The sequence below is a fragment of the Heptranchias perlo genome, chromosome 38, assembly GCF_035084215.1.
Source record: "Heptranchias perlo isolate sHepPer1 chromosome 38, sHepPer1.hap1, whole genome shotgun sequence".
Taxonomy (NCBI): Eukaryota; Metazoa; Chordata; class Chondrichthyes; order Hexanchiformes; family Hexanchidae; genus Heptranchias; species Heptranchias perlo.
In genome coordinates this window covers 17,295,254-17,314,635 of record NC_090362.1, presented here as the reverse complement: position 1 = coordinate 17,314,635, position 19,382 = coordinate 17,295,254, and the positions used below count along the sequence as shown (strand labels likewise).

Here is a 19,382-nt window from a genome sequence, read left to right as displayed (position 1 = left end):
TAGGAATCGGGCAAGAGATTTATCGTTCCACATCTGCTCAGAGACTAGCACTTTCAAGCCTCCAAAAATGCTTGTTAAACTGCAGTACTTCAGCAGCAAATTGCATTACACTAAGGATAGAAATTTTCAGGATTTGTTGTGTGGTTGCTCGACCTGCCTGTAAAATAGCTGCTGAAAAGAAAAATGGTTAGGGTTACGGCACGGGCTCAATGGGCCGAATGGCCTCCTTCTGTGCCGTAGCCATTCTATGATTCTAGTTTAGTGTGAATAAGCAATCATTTTTAATTTGATGTGTTATATCTATTTTTGCATTCTTAAACTGCATGAGCAACAATCTCCAACTTTTTGAGTTAACATGGAAAAATAAGTACATGCTGTAAGTATTTCAGTGCTGTAGGTTTACTAGTTGGCTGCAGTGTAAACAAGTCTTTCCAATAGGATTGCCCCTCGTTTAACAAAGACCCTTGGCTTGGAAAAAATTTTCAATTCTACGGAAACGCAGCACGGGTTTTCAAACTGGAGTCCCCAAGGAAATCAGATTTCGGTCCATTTGTCACCAAACTTAAGAAATTTTCAGTATTTGCAGGCTTAATTAGTACATTATTTCTGGTCTCTAAGGGAATCAAGGGATATGGGGATTGGGCGGGAAAGTGGAGTTAAGGTCAAAGATCAGCCATGATCTGATTGAATGGCCTACTCCTGTTCCTATTTCTTATACTGAAGAAAACTGCAGTGTCATAACTTTGTTAACTAAAGGAAAATTATAAAGACAGAGGTGACCTTTGGAGTCTGTCAATATTTGCAGGGGTTTCCACACAGAGAAAAGTTTGAAGACCACTAAGATACAGGTATATTTATGCCGTACATTATTGGCACCAATTGTAATTATACAACAGCAGTAGTTTCCAAGATGCGATGCCACTTGTTCACAGGATTACAATGACTGCTCTACCACACCGGAATTGTCACTGTTCTAGACACTAAAGTGCAGTGATCCAGTACAGCACAAGTCTAACAGAGTGGTGAGGATGAGAGTTCAGGCTCTCTGTTTCCCCGTGTGGTAAGTTCCCAAGCTCAGCTATGCTGTCTTTCGGAGGAGTCACGTGGATCTCAAACACTTTTGTAAGGATGGAGACCAGAATGGGGGCAGAGATGATGGAGGCGGTGGTGGGTACCGCACTATGGTGCGCTATGCTGGGACAGGTTTGACAGACCAGCATAGGGCCAAAGGCGGGTATATGGAGTTAGATCACAGATCAGCCATGATCTTATCAAATGGCGGAGCAGGCACGAGGGGCTGAATGGCCTACTCCTGTTCCTCTGTTCCTATCTATAGCCTCTCCCTGCCTTCCTTTTTCGTGTGTTCCTTTTCAAACGCCAACATGCTGTTTGTTTTACTTTAAAAAGTCCTACAATTACACCGATCTGCACACAGTCAACTGAAACTCTTGTCTTTATTTAGTGCTTTCTTTAGTTGCATCAGTGAGAAGTCATATGCCTTCCAGAACACAGGACAGTATTTGGATTGAAAATCTTTCAAGACAACAGATTTACATTTTGTAAACGATAGTCGACACCAAAGCAAAACACATCCACATAGTGTCTTGGTCACAATTACTCAAAAAATATCCTTATAACTACAATAGACTGGTACAGCACATGAGTAACACGCATCGACTCTGCTTCTAGTGCTAAATGTCCAGCCTTCAAGTAAGTTGGAAACCGTGTAGCAAGAAGTACAGATAGGAGATGCTGTTTGAGTCAGCAAGTAACTCAGCTTCAATACTGTAAACCAGCTAACAAAAGTGAGTGATCGCTTTTACTTTTTTTTTTACTATCTACATTAATTCAAAAGATCACATCAGTGTACCAGTTTATTAGGTAAATATTCTGTTAAAAATCAACTTCTAATAAACTTCAACAAGAGCCACCAGCTTATAGCAAAGGCAATACAAAGGAGCGAGGGGTGGAAAGCAGCACTAGTGACCACTTGCACCTGCATCACAGTACAATATTTAACACTGCTATAACACAACAAACTCCCAAAGCTTGGCTAATGGAGTACTTCCACTGAGCACATGTGCGATTGTATGGGGAAGAGTTGGGCATCCTGTCTCGAAAAATAAGTTATTCATGGAGCAGAATGTGCCTGTTGTAAAATATGTAAACATAATGACACAACAAAGTAAAAATATGCAATAATGTTGAAATACTGTAAGAATCCAGTTTCATAAGCTGTAGTGATCAATTAACTACTCCAAACTAGGCCTTGTGAGGAAACGCTGGGCCCCAAACAGTGACCTGACTATATGTTCAATATTTCTACCATTTCCGAGCACTAATTTTGATCATTTCATTCACACAGTGAAAAGTTTTTTAAAAAAAAGAGGATGTTTCACTTATTCTGGGCAACTACTGGCTGCCATGAAGAGATGGCTAGCAGCCTTTCACACGAAATTAGGTTGACTGGCTTGTTAAGGATTGCAATTGTATGTGCTTGTAAAGCTGTCATGTTCAGAAGAGGGCAAGATAGTCACCAACACAAAGACACCTTTACTTGCGTTTAAGCAATAAGTTTTCTTCCCCAGTGTTCTCTTCCCTTCTCCGACTCCTGGTGTACGGTTTCTGCAGCTCTCCCGGTCCTTCACCCAGGTGGTCATTCTTCACGAGTGAGCCTGGACAATGAGTGTCGGCAGGTTTTTCCAGCTGCGCGGTTGAGTCCGAACCTGTCCTCAACCCACTGTCCCACACGCAAGTACTTTGCACTGGAGGGTAACTGGATATCGGTCAGGAGTGGGAAGATTGACTCATTTTTTCCTTCCCCTCCTCTCTAACCCGGGAATGCTGATGGCAATAAAGACACCCCAACTATCCTGAGCACACAATGGAAGGTCAACCTGGAACAGGTCAGTCGGTGTGGCCCAGTACCACTCCTTGTGGTGCATCTGCTCACTAAGCCACCACTGGAGATGTGATAGCCTGTAATGCTGGATAACATAGCCACATAAGGAAGCTCACAACAATGGATCTTCCGGTGCATTTTAAGTCAGCAGTGCAACATTCGGTGACAAGAGGCTGCCAACATTCTTTCTGGAATAGTAAGTGGGAATGAATTTGACATTGTTTTTCTGTGCAAAAGTAAAGTTATGCCAGAACTACATATTGGAGTACTCTGGATATTCAAGTTGTCTGACATCTCCTTTCAACGTTGAAATACACATGACTAAAAATAGCCATTTGCTTCATTTTATAGAACTAAAATAGGACTTTCCTTCTTCAAAACGTTCTGGCTCCTCAAATCAGTGCTGCCATCACATAAAATGACCTGAAAGGTTGAGGATTCCTAGATCTGCCAAACTTGATGGAATTTATTATTTTTTTTAAATGAACGAAGAGTAATCAAGGCCTGCGTCATTTCTTCCTTTATGAAAGAATCTCCACCATGGGGACTTTTTAAACCCCTGCCCAACAACAGCTCAGCTTGAATCCCGAGCCAAACGTACGACATACTCCACGCACGGGGCTATTATGGTCTTCAGGGGCAGGGAAAGAAAGGAAATGCAGAGCTGTGGCAGCAGACCAGAGTGCTCACTAAAGTATGGGGTGGTATACTTTGGAGAATGGCCCATGTTTTCTCTGTGGCTGGAACAAAAGCACCAGGATGTTTGGATTCCGCTCATCTGCTGTGAACAATGAACTAAGGGCATCGAGGGCTTGGTGTTATTACAGTATTTTTTTTTAAATAACGTGACACAAGTCTGGCTTGCATTTTGAACGGAGGTTGGCACTCCATCACTACTCCAGCTTGGTTATAGTGATCGTCTTGGTGTACAGTCCTTTTTTGTAGGCTATAGGCATCTGTCTAACGAAAATTAAACTGTTCATATATAAAAAAAAAGCACTGTTTGGTTTAAAAATGGGGCAGGTTTGGTAAAGGCAGCTGCTGCCCAAAGCTTGAGTCGTACAACACTCGCACACAAAAGTAGCTTTCCTAAAATACTACGGATTTGTTGCATTGAAAGTACACATCTGGTAATGTAGAAGCAGTCCGTTTCAGACTTTCTTCTAAAAGAATGCTGATACGATATGTAAAGCCCACCTTCATGCATAGTCTTTCACAGCATCTGTCTCCAGTTTTTAAGTATCAAAATCGCACACTTTCGTCAAAAGTACACTTCTTACATCTGTAGAAGCAACTTTTGTTTCCCTACATTCTTTTGTCAATGAAAAATATACACAAATGTTTTGTCCTTTTAAACACAGTCGCTAAGTCGCAATATGACTACATAAATACCTGATAGTAAACTCTACTGTTGTACTCAAGGCTTAAGTATGAGGTCTCAACAGCAGGAAAATGTTAACCATTTAGCCCAAATATTGTAGAGAGTCACAAAGAATTTGTGGTTCTGAGAAATGGGCTGTTGCACTGGATTTAAACGGGAAGGAAAAGGGAGCTGAATCATCAGTCACAAAACCAGGGTGCTTCAGCAAACTTATCACATCAAGGGTGTAATGTAAATTCGTCTCTCGTGTTGTCAGGCTTAGTACCCCCCCTCTCCCTCAGAGGAGGCCATTCACTACCTAAAAAACACCCCATCTCCAAAAACACCCCCAAAAGAGCTTGGAAATCAAATTAGTGTTAAAGTTAACTCCTAATTCTTGGCGATGGCCCGATTTAAAGACTGTTGCTGGCTGCTGAACTCCCCCCAAGTCTTTCTGACCGTGGTTGCTCAAAGCAGAGGGAAGCATGCAGGAAGCTGTAATCATCGCTCGCAATTCATCAAACATTTAAACTGGTTCCAAACATCATCACATTATGTAGGCAACCATGTTCTTCCAAGCTGCTAAAGAATAATTATCCCCTTTGTTCTATCAGAGATTTGGGCAAATATTGAAATAAGGCATCTTACAGGAGGCAGTTTCAAGAGACCTTAGTAGAACTTTGAACAGTCGTAAAAAAAAATTTTTTTTAAAAATCAAAGCATCGTCCACACTCTCTTGAAATATCGCCACATGCCGTGTTGTCATCAGCTTTTATTGAGCGTGAAGAATATTGCAAGATCAGAGGGAAGACCATGGGGGCAGCATCTTCAGAGAAATACCCTCACTTTTCCTTTTTCCCTGCTGAGAAGAACGTGGGTACCTCTCATTAGCAGAACATGGTCAACGTTAAAGCCGAGACCGCATTTATGTCTCCGCAAAAGAAATTAAGCCACGGATGGCCCTGCTTCGTTCAAGAGATTGCATTTCTGAGCTCCGACAGGTGTTCAGTGTTTGTCCGTAAACATTTAGAAACTGCAATTTCTCTGGAATTACCGTTCTTGCTCCAATGCCCATATTTTCCAGTGATCAGGTAAGATTGTCCAAAAAAACATAAATGAGGAGGGGAATGAAGTATTGGGGGCCGAGGGGGAGAGAGATAAACAAAGAATTTATCCACACTCAAAAATACAAACCGTGCCGTGAAATTGAAACGTCGTGCGTTTTTGACGATTGATTCTTGTGGCAATGAAGAGCCAAAAGGTAGCCAGTCTACAACAGCTACTTTTTCTGTTAACGTCGTAGTAAAACAAGGAACACACAATACAGTTAAGGCCGCAAAGACAGAACACAAGGGGTACGAGGTTATGGATATTTGTGGCACAACTTTGGGCATTTGTGAAAAGAGCTTTAGTGGAAAAAGAAATCCCATCTGGTTTTAGTGAACCTATTTAAAATGCTCATCTATATCACCACAAAACATTTTCTATGCTAATCTGGCCATGCAAAGGAAAAAAGGAAAAGTTATTAGGAATACTTCAATAGATTAGTGGTGCAATGGAGAGGTGTTCATTCTGCTGGCTCCAGCTTTGTATATACAAGTAAAAAGGTTTTGGAGCTCCATTCTAGGTTCTTCTACATTTTGCAGTTCAGCTTGACTTTCAACACAATCTTAACTTTCTCTTTTCCAGTCCAACATGTCTCACTTCGTTCCATCAGCTACATTTACGTTTAAGGTTTTAGGCTTTGTTTGGCCATGAAAACAAAACCCAGGTGCTGAAAATACCAGATTCGTTAAGTAAAAAAAAAAGTCTACTCAACTAATTTTTCCCCCAGTTATTATTGTGTGGATACATGCGATTGATTTAAACAACAGGCTTAGCAAACAAAACTTAAGCCCTCCTTACCCCTCCGCGCCAAATAGTAGGTCCATTAAATTGACAATATAAGGCGTACAGAAACATGCAGTACAGTGGACCCATCTAAAAATCAATGCTAACAAGGCTGAACCCTCGTTCAGATCAATCTTAGATACTGCAGTTCATTAAGTTCAAAACAGTTTTGTATCTGATAGAATCAAATTCCTATCAATGGCAGAAATGGAGCTGACGCTATCAGGGCTCCTCCTGCATTGGGAATCTATGGCTGGGAACTACTGAAACTGTAGCAATCTCCACTGAACATCACTCATCCAGTTTTAAGCTGGAGAAAACAGAAACAAGCAGATGATCTTTTATCCACCCAACACTGCATCTCCACAAACCTCTGCTACACAAGGGGGTGCTATTAGTGCATATCGAAGACTGCAAATACTACAGGCATTGAGATATTCTATGCAGTACAAAAGCTGGTGTTTCACCACAAATTCACATATCAGCTGCATAACAACACAGGGTTTGAAACCACTGTGTTAAGCCATTAGCTCCGTTTGCTAGTGACAAAAAAATTCCACTGGTGATTACTTCTAAATGGTGCACACAATCTAAAAGAAACTGCAAATGTGACCTTTACTTTTGGGTCTGCATTTCTTCCTACTTTTAACTCGCTCGTGCTTAAGACAGCAGTTTCCCCATGAAAGTAATATTCGACATGGGCAAACTCGCCAGTGGGGTGGTGCCCATTTCAACCCTGCCAAAATCTTGCAAATGTAACGAACAGTACCGTGCATAGCCTTCTCAATAAAGGCACAGTAATATGTATGGGAACAAGGCCTAACTGCAAACCAGTAGTAACCTTTGGTACAGTCGTCCCTTATTGAAACGTGGTATGGCATCAGTCATAACAGGACACTTTCAGTGCTTTCCTTGCTTCAGAAACAACTTTTCTGTCACAATAAGATTATTTGTCCAAGTTAATTGTACATTAAGGCTTCTAACTCTTTGCCGTACCCTTCTATCAACCGGCTGCCAAAATGTTTTACGGCCCGTACGTTTCTCCTCTGGTGCGTTAAACCATGATTATGCAGAGTGTAACGGTATGACAAATTTGCAACCAAAAGGCGAGTGATAGGAAATTCCCACTTCCTGGAAAACCTTCTTTGGTATTCCAATATCACAGAGATACACACGCCCAGCACTTTCGCCCAGTGGTAAAGGCAGGCCGAGAGCTAAAGACCACTTGGCATCAATAACATGCTCCAATTCACCCATAGGCGGGTCAATGCTCAGCACCGGAGCTCGATTCTGGTTGGCCCATTCGACAGCTGCTCTGTACCACGGTTGCTCGCGAAGGAAAGGGTTCTCGTGACAGTCTAGGCAATTAATCACCAAGTCAACAGGAGTGTCTGGCAAGTCTGGAAATTTGTAAAAAAAAAAGAAACATTATTCACATGGGAGATAATCGCACTAAAGAATACCACCTGCTTGTGCTCAGTATAACGTCTTTTAAATTGCTTTATCAATGCTACACGGTATTCGGTACAAATTGGGGACTGGGAAATCCCAGTCACTCTGCTGGTGCTGGATGAAAGGCTGAGATAAAACTGGCTCATCAGCAGAGTCATAAGGTTGTACGGTTCAAGTCTCACTCCAGTACTTGCCTAAATTGACACTTCTGTGCAGGACTGAGGGGGTGCTGCATTGTCGGAGGTGCCATCTTTCAGATGAGACATTAAACCGAGGCCCTGCAGGTGAACAGAAAAGATCCCATGGCACATTTTCAAAGAACAGGAGGGCTCTCCCAGTGTTCTAGGCAATAACCATCCCTCAACCACACCACCAAAACAGAGGGATCGTGCTGTGGGCAGATTGAGTAATTAGCTGGCTGTGAAGTGCGTTGGGATATCTCGAAAATATGACAGGCTTCCCTTCTAGGTTACTGATGGTGGAAGAGGTTAGGCAGGGCCCAGAAGCTCCTGAAGCTTTCTCCCAGCAATGTGAAGCAATGCAAAGAACGGCCTGACTGACACTTCCTCACCAGAGCACATTTTCTCTAACCCATCTTAATTGTTCTCAGGATGTGGATGACACTAGCAAAGTCGCATTTATTGCTCATCCCTCGTTGCTCTGAGCAGGTCATGATGGGCCTTCTCCTTGAACCGCTGCAGCTCTTGTGGTGATTGCACTCCCATAATAGTGCGTGGTCGGACATTCCAGGATATTGAGCGCGCAAGCGAGACTGAGCGAGCGAGCGCGGGAGAGCTCCAAAGTCATGCTTACTAGAAAAGTTCCCAAGTTCTGTCTCGTGGTGGTACTGAGTTAATTGGTCTAAGCCGGGGCACCTTGGAGGGTGCGGTACAGTTGACTCACTGCCTCAACCACAATCCCCCACCCCCCCATCCACCCTTTGCAATCCTGGAAAGTGCATGCGCACAGACATGGAAGACAGTATCGGGCTCAGCTGTACAAGAGTTGTGTCATAGAGGTTTTGGTACAGGAGATGTGTGCAATAAAGGTTATGGTACAAGAGAGTTGTATAATCAAGGCAATGGTACAGGAGATATGTAATATAGATTACAGTATAGCAGAGTCATTTAATAATCTAGGCTGACATTTCAGTGCAGTACTGAGGGAGTGCTGCACTGTCAGTGGTACCGTCTTTCAGGTGAGACGTTAAACCGAGGCCCTAACTGCTCTCTCAGGTGGATATAAAAGATCCCATGGCACTCTTCGAAGAAGAGCAAGGGAGTTCTCCCGGTGTCCTGGCCAATATTTATCCCTCAACCAACATGACGAAAACAGATTATCTGGTCATTTATCATGCTGCTATTTCAGGGACCTTGCCATGCGCAAACTGACAGCCAGGTTTCTCTATATTCCAAAAGTGACATTTGACAAGTACTTAATTGGCTGTGATGCTCTTTGGGACATCCTGAGGTCATAAAAGGCGGAATATAACTGCAAATTCTTTCCTTTTCTTTCTCCTCTGCAAAGAGGACTGCCTACTTATGGTGCATACGAACATACGAATTAAGAGCAGGAGTAGGCCATTTGGCCCCTCGAGCCTGCTCCGCCATTTGATAAGATCATGGCAGGAACCCAGTTGGCTCCAATCTAAAGCTGGAGATTGTAGACATTCACACACAGCTTGCAGACTACCAAGAGACTTGAAATGGCAGAACACACATTGAAGGAACACGTCATAAAATCCCTGCGATGGAGTTCCTCATCGACAATTTCTCTTTGCATTTATAAGAACTGCATCCGTTCCTTGCAGCGGTATACTGGTGTCAATCAGAATTGGAATCTCGATTGGTGCCAAGCTGTAAGCATCTGCAACAGGTGGGCAAAAACTGTGCCAAAGGCAGGATTAATGTCTCTTATTAACATCTACTGATTGAAGGCTACAACGCTTTAGAGATTTTAGTATGAGAAAGAACTGTAGTTTAAGAGCCCCAGGCATGAGCAGTTTTGGGAATGAAGTTGAAAGAAGCTGTGTTCGTCAAGAGCCAACAACACATTCACCTCTCCCTTAATCCGAGCTAGAACATGACTTGGCCACTGCACCCCTGTTACATTCTTTTGAGAGCAATTTCCTATATGACCTTAAACCGGAGGTGCAATTCTTGAACGAACCAGGGACAGGACGTTATTAATGACTTCCAAAATTTAAATTAGCAAAAAGTTAACCCTTTCTGGAACTTAACAGAACTTCTGAAAAGAAATTCCAAGATTACTCAAACGAACTGCAGAAATGCACTTTTTCCTCCATGCATAACTGTTTACGATGTGGGGAAAAGAACTAATGGTGCAAGTTAGAATAAGGTCTTAAAGGAGAAAGGGATATCACCTGATTAAAATGGCACAAAGGACTTTAAAGGGACAGCATCTCTAGACTAGAAAGGGGGAAAAAAGGAAAATCAGATTGGATTCCTGGCTCTTGGTCAGTATTCAGTGACCTTTGCCGGAAAGTGCGTGGATCAGGCTAAGATAGCACACACACACTCACAGGTCTGGGCTCACACATGAAGAGCAGCTCCTCGGGTGAGGTAGCGGAGGACAGCCAATGCCCATAGAAGTGTTCTACAGTCAGAGTCACTGTCTTCAGGAGAGGGGGGCGGTAAGGGAGAGGAAAAGGAATGTCAGTTGGAATAGTAACACAGACAGACACAGACACACAGAAAGACTTGCATTTCTATAGCGCCTTTCACGACCTCAGGACATCCCAAAGCACTTTACAGCCAATGAAGTAGTTTTGAAGTGTAGTCACTGTTGTAATGTAGGAAGGAACTAGAGAATTATATGGAATTAAACAGCAGTTTAACAGTCCTCAAAAAGTTAATCAGCATGTACAAAGTTGTGACTACTTTTTTTAAAAAAGTTAAAAAGAAGCAACGTTGAAACCAGTTTTGGTTGGTCTGAACAAAACTACTTGGAAGTTTCGGTGTAATCTAAGCTGGACCATTATAACTTACTAAGATATTTAGCAGCCAACATAATCTTCTAGATAAACGTTGCCATTGTTTAAACAACAGTACACTGATTAATGGACCCACTAAAGACATAATATTCCTTCTGTTGGTTTGTACAGACTTTATAAAGATAACTACAATGCAGAATAATTAGGCTCACAGAACATTTGTCTTTACTTGCTTTCTTACAAGATGCCAGGTACAATAAACAGGAACCACTGAATATCGTACGCCAACTGCAAAGTATGGAAGCAGTCCAGTCCACCTTCTCCTCTCAGAAGGGTTGGTCTGGCAAATGGCCCACAAAAGGAAGAATAATTTGAAAGGGGAGAGGAGGAAGAGAGGGAGAAGTCGGGATATGGGAAGATTTTATGCTGCTTTTATACTTCTGTACTGTCGTTCCAGCATAGTAAGCTTCCGACACCCAGGTTCTACACAGCTGGTGCCAACACCCAAGTAAATTTGGAGGATTCCTGAAGGCTAATGGCTGGAAAGCCTTCGCTAACCCGCCAGGTTCCCTTTGGTGAAATCCACACATCAGAAACTGACGGCACAAGCAGTGCGCTAAGCTCAATATAAAAGCAGCGACGCTCAGCTGATGTTTGAATCTATCGAATTTTGAAGGAGTGAACTAAATACATTAATGGTTTTACGACCAGGCTCTGCTCCAGAGATTACTCCTGCTGTCACTAGAAATATTTGATGTATTGGTACCAATATGCTACTGGAAAAATTGCACCTATCGCAATAGACTTCAATGACGTATGAGATTGATCAACTCAACTTACTCCCACCAGTAATGACAGGCCTGTACCCACCAGTATTTCAGGATGGTGTTAAGTTATCTGTAAATGCTCTCTCCAGAGACAACACATATTTGAAAGGACAAAATCTTTAATTGTGTTTCTGGGTGGTTTCCCAAAGTTCCAGGGGATGTATTATTGCACTACCATTGTGCTTTAATGAAAAATTTAGTCCATTTATTTTTCAAAAAAACATTTCACATGGAACGGATATGTTTAACTGAAAACCTAGCGATAAATACAGACTTTAATTCAGAGATGACAGTTGTATTGGGACCGACAGTCTCGATGCATTTTTTTCGAACAGTTTAAGTATATGAAATTGAAAAAGGATCACTGGCAAAGTTGTGAGATTCTAGTAGGCTGGACAACTACATAGAATGTACACCACAGAAACAGCCCATTTGGCCCAACTGATCCATGCCGGTGTTTATGCTCCACACCAGCCTCCTCCATCTAACCCCATCAGCATATCCTTCTATTCCTTTCTCCCTCATGTGTTTATCTAGCTTCCCCTTAAATGAATCTATGCTATTCGCCTCAACTACTCCTTGTGGCAGCGAGTTCCACATTCTCATCACTCTCTGGGTAAAGAAGTTTCTCCTGAATTCCTTATTGGATTTATTAGTGACTATCTTATATTTATGGCCCCTAGTTCTGGTCTCTCCCACAAGTGGAAACATCTTCTCTATGTCTACCCTATCAAACCTTTTCATAAGGTTAAAAACCTCTATCAGGTCAACACTCGGTCTTCTCTTTTCTAGAGAAAACAGCCCCAGCCTGTTCAATTTTTCTTGATAGGTATAAACTCTCAGTTCTGATATCATCTTTGTAAATCATTTTTTCACCTGCTCTAGCACTTCTATATCCTTTTTATAATATGGAGACCAGAACTGTTCACAGTACTCCAAGTATGGTCTAATCAAGGTTCTATACAAGCTTAACAACTTCCCTGCTTTGCAATTCTATCCCTCTAGAAATCACACACCTTTGACACTGGCCACTTGTTTGCCATCGGTCTTGCTGAAAAGTTGAAGCTCAGTGGTGATGCATTCCAGCATCTTCACAAAGTTGGGCAGGAACAGGATGATCTGCACCTCGTGGTTGGCAAGGTGGCGTCCGCAGCTGATTCCCTGAGCTCCCTTCACATGTGGTCCACATAGCAATGCAACGGTCGGGCGCTGGTGAACATTCTTGGGGTTTAACCTTGAGCACAGAATAAATAACATCCTGATTTAATCTGCAAGCAAAATCACTTGCAGACTCACTTGCAATCATATTGCAACATGAAAGTATTGTATGACAGACTGCCATCGCAGAAAAACTGAAATAAAACAAATCGTTTTAGGAACAAAATGATTGATTGGGCTCCCTGCTAACCCCCCTGCCCACCCACCCCCGCTACATTTTCTTCACAACTTCCCCTCTCTCTTGCAGGTGGCAATTCATGCTGCAGTCTGGGTCCACAAGAGTTGGCAACCCTCCAGGACCCTGCCCAGCTGTCATATGTGAACCCAACTGAGCGTCAGAAGAGTGCTTAGTGCTGAAAATCCACACTCTGTGGGTTTAGGTGCCAATGTAATAGAATGGGTATTGTATCAGTGTAACTAGATGATTATTTTAAATAGGCCTGCATGTTGACTAAATGCTTTCAAGTCAAAAATGGTATTAATAAGGTTGGCTGCACATTGTTTCCTCCCCACAGTTCAGTACCAAGTTATACAGACCAAGGCAGCCTTGGGTTCAATCCCCCAGTCTGCTTTAAGTGGCGACAAAACAATTGACCACAGTATCTCTGCAGTGGGGAGAAGAAAAATCAGCGATTGTGCCCACTCCTGATTGTTAACCCTGTGGGAAACAGTGTGTGAATGTTGGGGGATTTCAGGATCGGGCTCGGCTGGGACTCTCCCCTGTACCATGTAGGCTCATGCGTGGGGAGGGTTCCTGAGCGTTGCCAGCAGCACTAGATCCATATCCCTGCTGGAAGGTGCTCCTTCAGAATGCAGGGGGTAAAAATGGCTACACAAACACACACACGCACACAGTCATGACCAGGGCCCCTGGTTTGAGCTGGCTGAATAGGTCAAATGCCACTTTTATTACATGGGATTCCGAGATTTTTGGTTCCAGCATCTGATCGCTTTTCCTGTGAAAATCAACCATGACAACAGGCAAGAGTTTTTTTTTTATTGTGTTTTTTTTTAAAAAGAATGTAAAATTTTGTGAGCCCATTTTCAACTTCACTGATTAATAAAAGATTGTATCTTTAGATTTTAAATGTTTTAAAAGTTTGAGAAATGTTTTAAGAATGTGCGTAATCCCAATAATGAATGTAACCATCAGCAGAATAAGGGGCCTACTGTGTACAAATCTACAGAGTGAAAAACAAAAAGACAGAGCTCAAAAGGGGTTCATCTCCCAACCCCAAAAGATAGTCACAAACAGGCTGGAACAACTCTCAAAACTTGGAACTCTAATTTGTTTGAGTTCCACACCCAAGGAGGAAATTGCCCGTTAAAATTTCCTGCACCATATGAAACCATTTCCTCAGTTCTAGCTCCAAAAGACATTAAATCACATTGGAATCTGAAGAAATTAATATTTGCTGGTGCTGGCTGATGCTCTGTGTGACTGCATGAAAGACAAAAATGGCATCACTAACATTCAGAATTAAGCTTAGCATCGCTATCAATGCATGCAGCTCAGACTTGGCTCTTTTTGCACTGGGTTCAGTGACATACTGGAGCAACTGACTCCCAAAATACAGCTCTCGTGCAGCCTGCTGTCTCCCCGTAGTACGGCCATTATTTGAGTGAGATAAGCCTGCTAGTATTTGTGCTTGGGGCAGACCCAATGAGGGTTAAACTGAGACTGTTTCTATACTGCATTTGGTGGCGTGCTAGTGCTGATGAGCGAGTCTGACACCATCAGTAGCAACCACAGTGTAAACTTCTCAGATCCGTTAAAGCATCATGATGTTTGAATGCCCACAAAATGCAGAAGCTCAAAGTTAATGTATCACTTCTCGTTCAGAATGCATGGCTGTGACTTTTCTGTACTTTCCCTGACGTGAAGGACCAGTCATTTCAGGCCTCCACTGCCACCTGAATCCACTCCGTTCGCCTACACACAGGTTTGGTGCTTCAAGCCAGCCTGGATGCTAGACCACAGTTACACAAACAGGAAAAAGTTACAAACAGCAGCACTCAAACTAGAACAAACTATTGCTGATTGGGCACCAGCCTGAAGCACTAACTTCCATCTGCGTAAATGAAAGTGCCCCATATTGTCACTAGATGCTGGGGCGGGAGAGGTAGGGGGAGAAATGGGATACGAAAGGAAGGCTTCTGTGGAAAGGAAAAAGTATAACTGAATAAAAGTTAACTCGTGGTATGGAGAAGATGGGAGAAATTACTTTGCACTAACTCCTCTTTTAAAAGACTAATGCTTTGGATACCACAGTGGCTTAAGTGCACTACAGTATTTCAATCCCGTTTGTAATTTTTGAAAAAATATTCGTTCATGGGATGTGGGAGTCGCTGGCGAGGCCGGCACTTATTGCCCATCCCTAATTGCCCTTGAGAAGGTGGTGGTGAGCCGCCTTCTTGAACCGCTGCAGTCCGTGTGGTGACGGTTCTCCCACAGTGCTGTTAGGTAGGGACTTCCAGGATTTTGACCCAGCGACGATGAAGGAACGGCGATATATTTCCAAGTCGGGATGGCGTGCAACTTGGAGGGGAACGTGCAGGTGGTGTTGTTCCCATGTGCCTGCTGCCCTTGTCCTTCTAGGTGGTAGAGGTCGTGGGTTTGGGAGGTGCTGTCGAAGAAGCCTTGGCGAGTTGCTGCAGTGCATCCTGTGGATGGCACACACTGCAGCCACAGTGCGCCGGTGGTGAAGGGAGTGAATGTTTCGGGTGGTGGATGGGGTGCCAATCAAGCGGGCTGCTTTGTCCTGGATGGTGTCGAGCTTCTTGAGTGTTGTTGGAGCTGCACTCATCCAAGCAAGTGGAGAGTATTCCATCACACTCCTGACTTGTGCCTTGTAGATGGTGGAAAGGCTTTGGGGAGTCAAGAGGTGAGTCACTCGCCGCAGAATACCCAGCCTCTGACCTGCTCTTGTAGCCACAGTATTTATATGGCTGGTCCAGTTAAGTTTCTGATCAATGGTGACCCCCAGGATGTTGACGGTGGGGTATTCGGCGATGGTAATGCCGTTGAATGTCATGGGGAGGTGGTTCGACTCTCTCTTGTTGGATATGGTCATTGCCTGGCGCGAATGTTACTTGCCACTTATCAGCCCAAGCCTGGATGTTGTCCAGGTCTTGCTGCATGCGGGCTCGGACTGCTTCATTATTTGAGGGGTTGTGAATGGAACTGAACACTGTGCAATCATCAGCGAAAATCCTCATTTCTGACCTTATGATGGAGGGAAGGTCATTGATGAAGCAGCTGAAGATGGTTGGGCCTAGGACACTGCCCTGAGGAAATCTTGCAGCAATGCCCTGGGGCTGAGATGATTGGCCTCCAACAACCACTACCATCTTCCTTTGTGCTCGGTATGACTCCAGCCACTGGAGAGTTTTACCCCTGATTCCCATTGACTTCAATTTTATTAGGGCTCCTTGGTGCCACACTTGGTCAAATGCTGCCTTGATGTCAAGGGCAGTCACTCTCACCTCACCTCTGGAATTCAGCTCTTTTGCCCATGTTTGGACCAAGGCTGTAATGAGGTCTGGAGCCGAGTGGTCCTGGCGGAACCCAAACTGAGCATCAGTGAGCAGGTTATTGGTGAGTAAGTGCCGCTTGATAGCACTGTCGACGACACCTTCTATCACTTTGCTGATGATTGAGAGTAGACTGATGGGGCGGTAATTGGCCGGATTGGATTTGTCCTGCTTTTTGTTGACAGGACACACCTGGGCAATTTTCCACATTGTCAGGTAGATGCCAGTGTTGTAGCTGTACTGGAACAGCTTGGCACAGGCCTACAGCAGAAGACCATCCGCTACTGACAAATTGTTCATGTTACGTGGACATGCCACAAGAATGGAAGTTTGATGCAGACACTGGAAACCCAAATCAACAGTGGAAAAAATGTTCCATTTCCCAAGCATAAAAATTTCTCTGAGAGGAACTCACCAGATTATAAAAGGAACAGTGCCAATTTTTTTTTTTTAAAAAGAACAAAATGACAAACACTAACACAAGAGGTACCTGTTAGGCCCACCAAGCAGTGTTAGCGTCATTTGGCCGGCACATACTCCAGTCATTTCCAGTCTGCGTTCCAACGACAGGCCATGTCTTTCTGCTGCTGCCAACAACTTCTTGTGCAAGTCATAAGAAATACTAGGGACAACCAATCCTGAATCTGTAAAGCAAGCAAAGTCAATGTAATTGTAAAATGTAGAAAACATTCAGGAGCTATACTAAAAAGACATTTAACTTTCTCCCCCCAATCATCTCCCCAACTGTCCTGAAGGTACAGAGATCATAGGTTCAAATCTCACTATGGCAGTTTGAGAATCTGAATCCAGTTTTAAAAAATCTGGAAATAAAATCAGGTATCAGTAAAAGTGACCATGAAGCTGTCGATTATCATAAAAACCCAACTCTGCCACCAATATCCTTTAGGGAAGGAAATCTGCTGTCCTTACCTGGTCTGGGTCTATACGTGACTCCAGTCCCACACCAACGTGCTTGACTCTCAACTGCCCTCTGAAGTGGACTCGCAAGCCACTCAATCGTGGCATTTCGGGATGGACAATAAATTCCAGCCTTGCCAGAAACACCCACATCTTGAGAATCAATTTTTAAAAATTCTCTCTGTACTGTACCACAGATATACTAGCCTTAATGATTAAAAAGGAGTTTTAGGGCATTGAAGTATGGAGGTAAATGTAGCAAATACTGCATGACAGATTCAATATTAACCTCCAAAACATTTCATTTATTTTCTCCACACACAAATCCTTATTTGAAGCAACTGGATTCCAAGCCTCCATTAACATAATTTCAATGGGCCAAGGAGCAGCATGCCGGATAATTTATATTATTTTTTTGTCTCCCATGTGGAAAAACATCTAAACTCCATCACAGGCATGAAGCCCCATTCTGCTAATCTGTGGTCCAGAACTTTGGTGTGTTGTTCGGATAACAAAAGGCCCCGTCTGCCCTCTCGGGTTGACGTAAAAGATCCTGTGGCACTATTTCAAGAGCAGGGGAGTTCTGCCCGGTCCTGGCCAATATTTATCCCTCAACAACATCACTAAAACAGATTATCTGGTCATTTATCACATTGCTATTTGTGGGACCTTGCTGTGCGCAAATTGGCTGCCATGTTTACATTACAACAGTGACTACACTTCAAAAGTACTTCATTGGCTGCAAAGCGCTTTGGGATGTCCTGAGGTCATGAAAGGCGCTGTATAAATGCAAGTTTTTCTTTCTTTAATCAATGCACGGTGCCAGCTTGACCACTCTCTAAGCCTCTTCATACTTGTGCCCATCAGTTCAAAAAAAAATGTGCTAACCAGTCTTCCAATTTCACTCACTACCTTCTACTTGCACTAATCTGAATAATTAAAAAAAAACTGCAAGTGGGTTACATCTGGGCCAGGCACCGAGATATGAAAATGTTTCACGTCAGTCTCAAGCAAGTATCACTTACACCTCAAGATGAGATTGGTCAACACTGAAACCGTTGAGCATTTTGTAAATAATTTATAATGTGGGTGTTCACGTCTGGTAAGTCCAGTGATACCGTGCCATCGTGCTGTTATGTTGAGTTGCAGAGATTGAAATGGCCCTAACTAGTGTATTATGTTGGCTGCTGGACCACTTCATGGTACACAAAATTAACTGGACATGGTCAAGCCTAAAACTGATGGACTGGTCAAAATGCAGTTTATGGAAGGCGGCCAGCCAATGCTTGTTCTATGCAGGAGTGTTCAAATCTACAATGTCCGATACAGCAAATTCCCACTCAGATGTGTCGTCTGGGGAGGTGGTCAATGCAGATCAACCATTTCCCCATGGGAGAAAGTAAAAGTACATCAAGAAGCAGTTGTGCACCTCCTGGTAGCTGAATACGAAGGTGCAATCTAATGATCCATGTTCTTGGCCATAGAATTATGATTGATCTGAAGGAGATAACTAAGAACCAGTTTAAGATAAACTTTGCAGAAGCAATACAAAGACAGCAAATCTAAGCTGATTTGCCAGAATAATAATTGTCATTGCAATTCTTTCAATGACTCTGATGAACACAAAACACTACACTCCAAACAGCAGTGCATCACCTGAAACTATAGCTGTTCCAGGAACAGCTGCTTGCAATGAAAACTAGGCATATTCTTTAGGAATGCAGAAAAGGTGGTTATATAATTGCAGAACTGAGTGAGTCACCAGGGAATCCTGGCAATTTAAATTGAAGCCAAACGTAGCACAAACCAAGCACAATGAGAATGTGCAAGTATGTAGCTGAAAATATTGAGAAAAAACTCGAACTTTTCACAGAACTATGTTGCCGAAGCCTTTTATATACCTCGCAATATCATAAATCGAGCCCAGGAGGAATGCCTCTGGTGTGCATTTGTGAAAGGGGGTGAAGGAAAAAAAAAGTTTTGTGTCTAATAACAAAACATCGGAGAAATAGAGACTGCATGGTGCTGCAGATAGGCAGGACGTGGGTTTCTGTCTTCAGTCCTCGCTCAGTGAACTGACCACTACTCTGCAGCCAGGAGGAGCTGCCAAGCTGCAACTAAGAGCTACACCAAAAAGACAGCAGGAGAATGAAAAGATTACAGGGCTATTCTTGTAGGGCATTAAACAGCTGGCACAGAAGCAGGTCTCCAGCTGCGGCCTGTCGGCTGGGGAGAGCGATTGCTTCATGGATTGACTCGAAAGGAAATAATAAATTCCAAAAAGAATAAAGAGGGAATAAAGAAAAGCAGCACATTGTTGGAATGCAT

At 43.2% G+C, this 19,382-nt stretch overlaps 1 protein-coding gene across 2 annotated transcripts in view; it reads right to left on the bottom strand.

The window, feature by feature from the left end:
• Positions 1-1,435: 1,435 nt before the first annotated feature.
• Positions 1,436-19,382, bottom strand: part of edc3 (enhancer of mRNA decapping 3 homolog (S. cerevisiae)) — an 80,722-nt gene continuing 62,775 nt past the window's right edge. For both annotated transcript variants that reach the window (XM_067973565.1, XM_067973566.1), the window contains exons 5-7: positions 16,627-16,780; positions 12,401-12,618; positions 1,436-7,552 (exon numbers count right to left, since the gene is read on the bottom strand). In XM_067973565.1, coding sequence (XP_067829666.1) covers positions 7,218-7,552; positions 12,401-12,618; positions 16,627-16,780 — 707 coding nt within the window. In that variant the 3' untranslated portion in view covers positions 1,436-7,217. The remainder of the gene's footprint in view (positions 7,553-12,400; positions 12,619-16,626; positions 16,781-19,382) is intronic.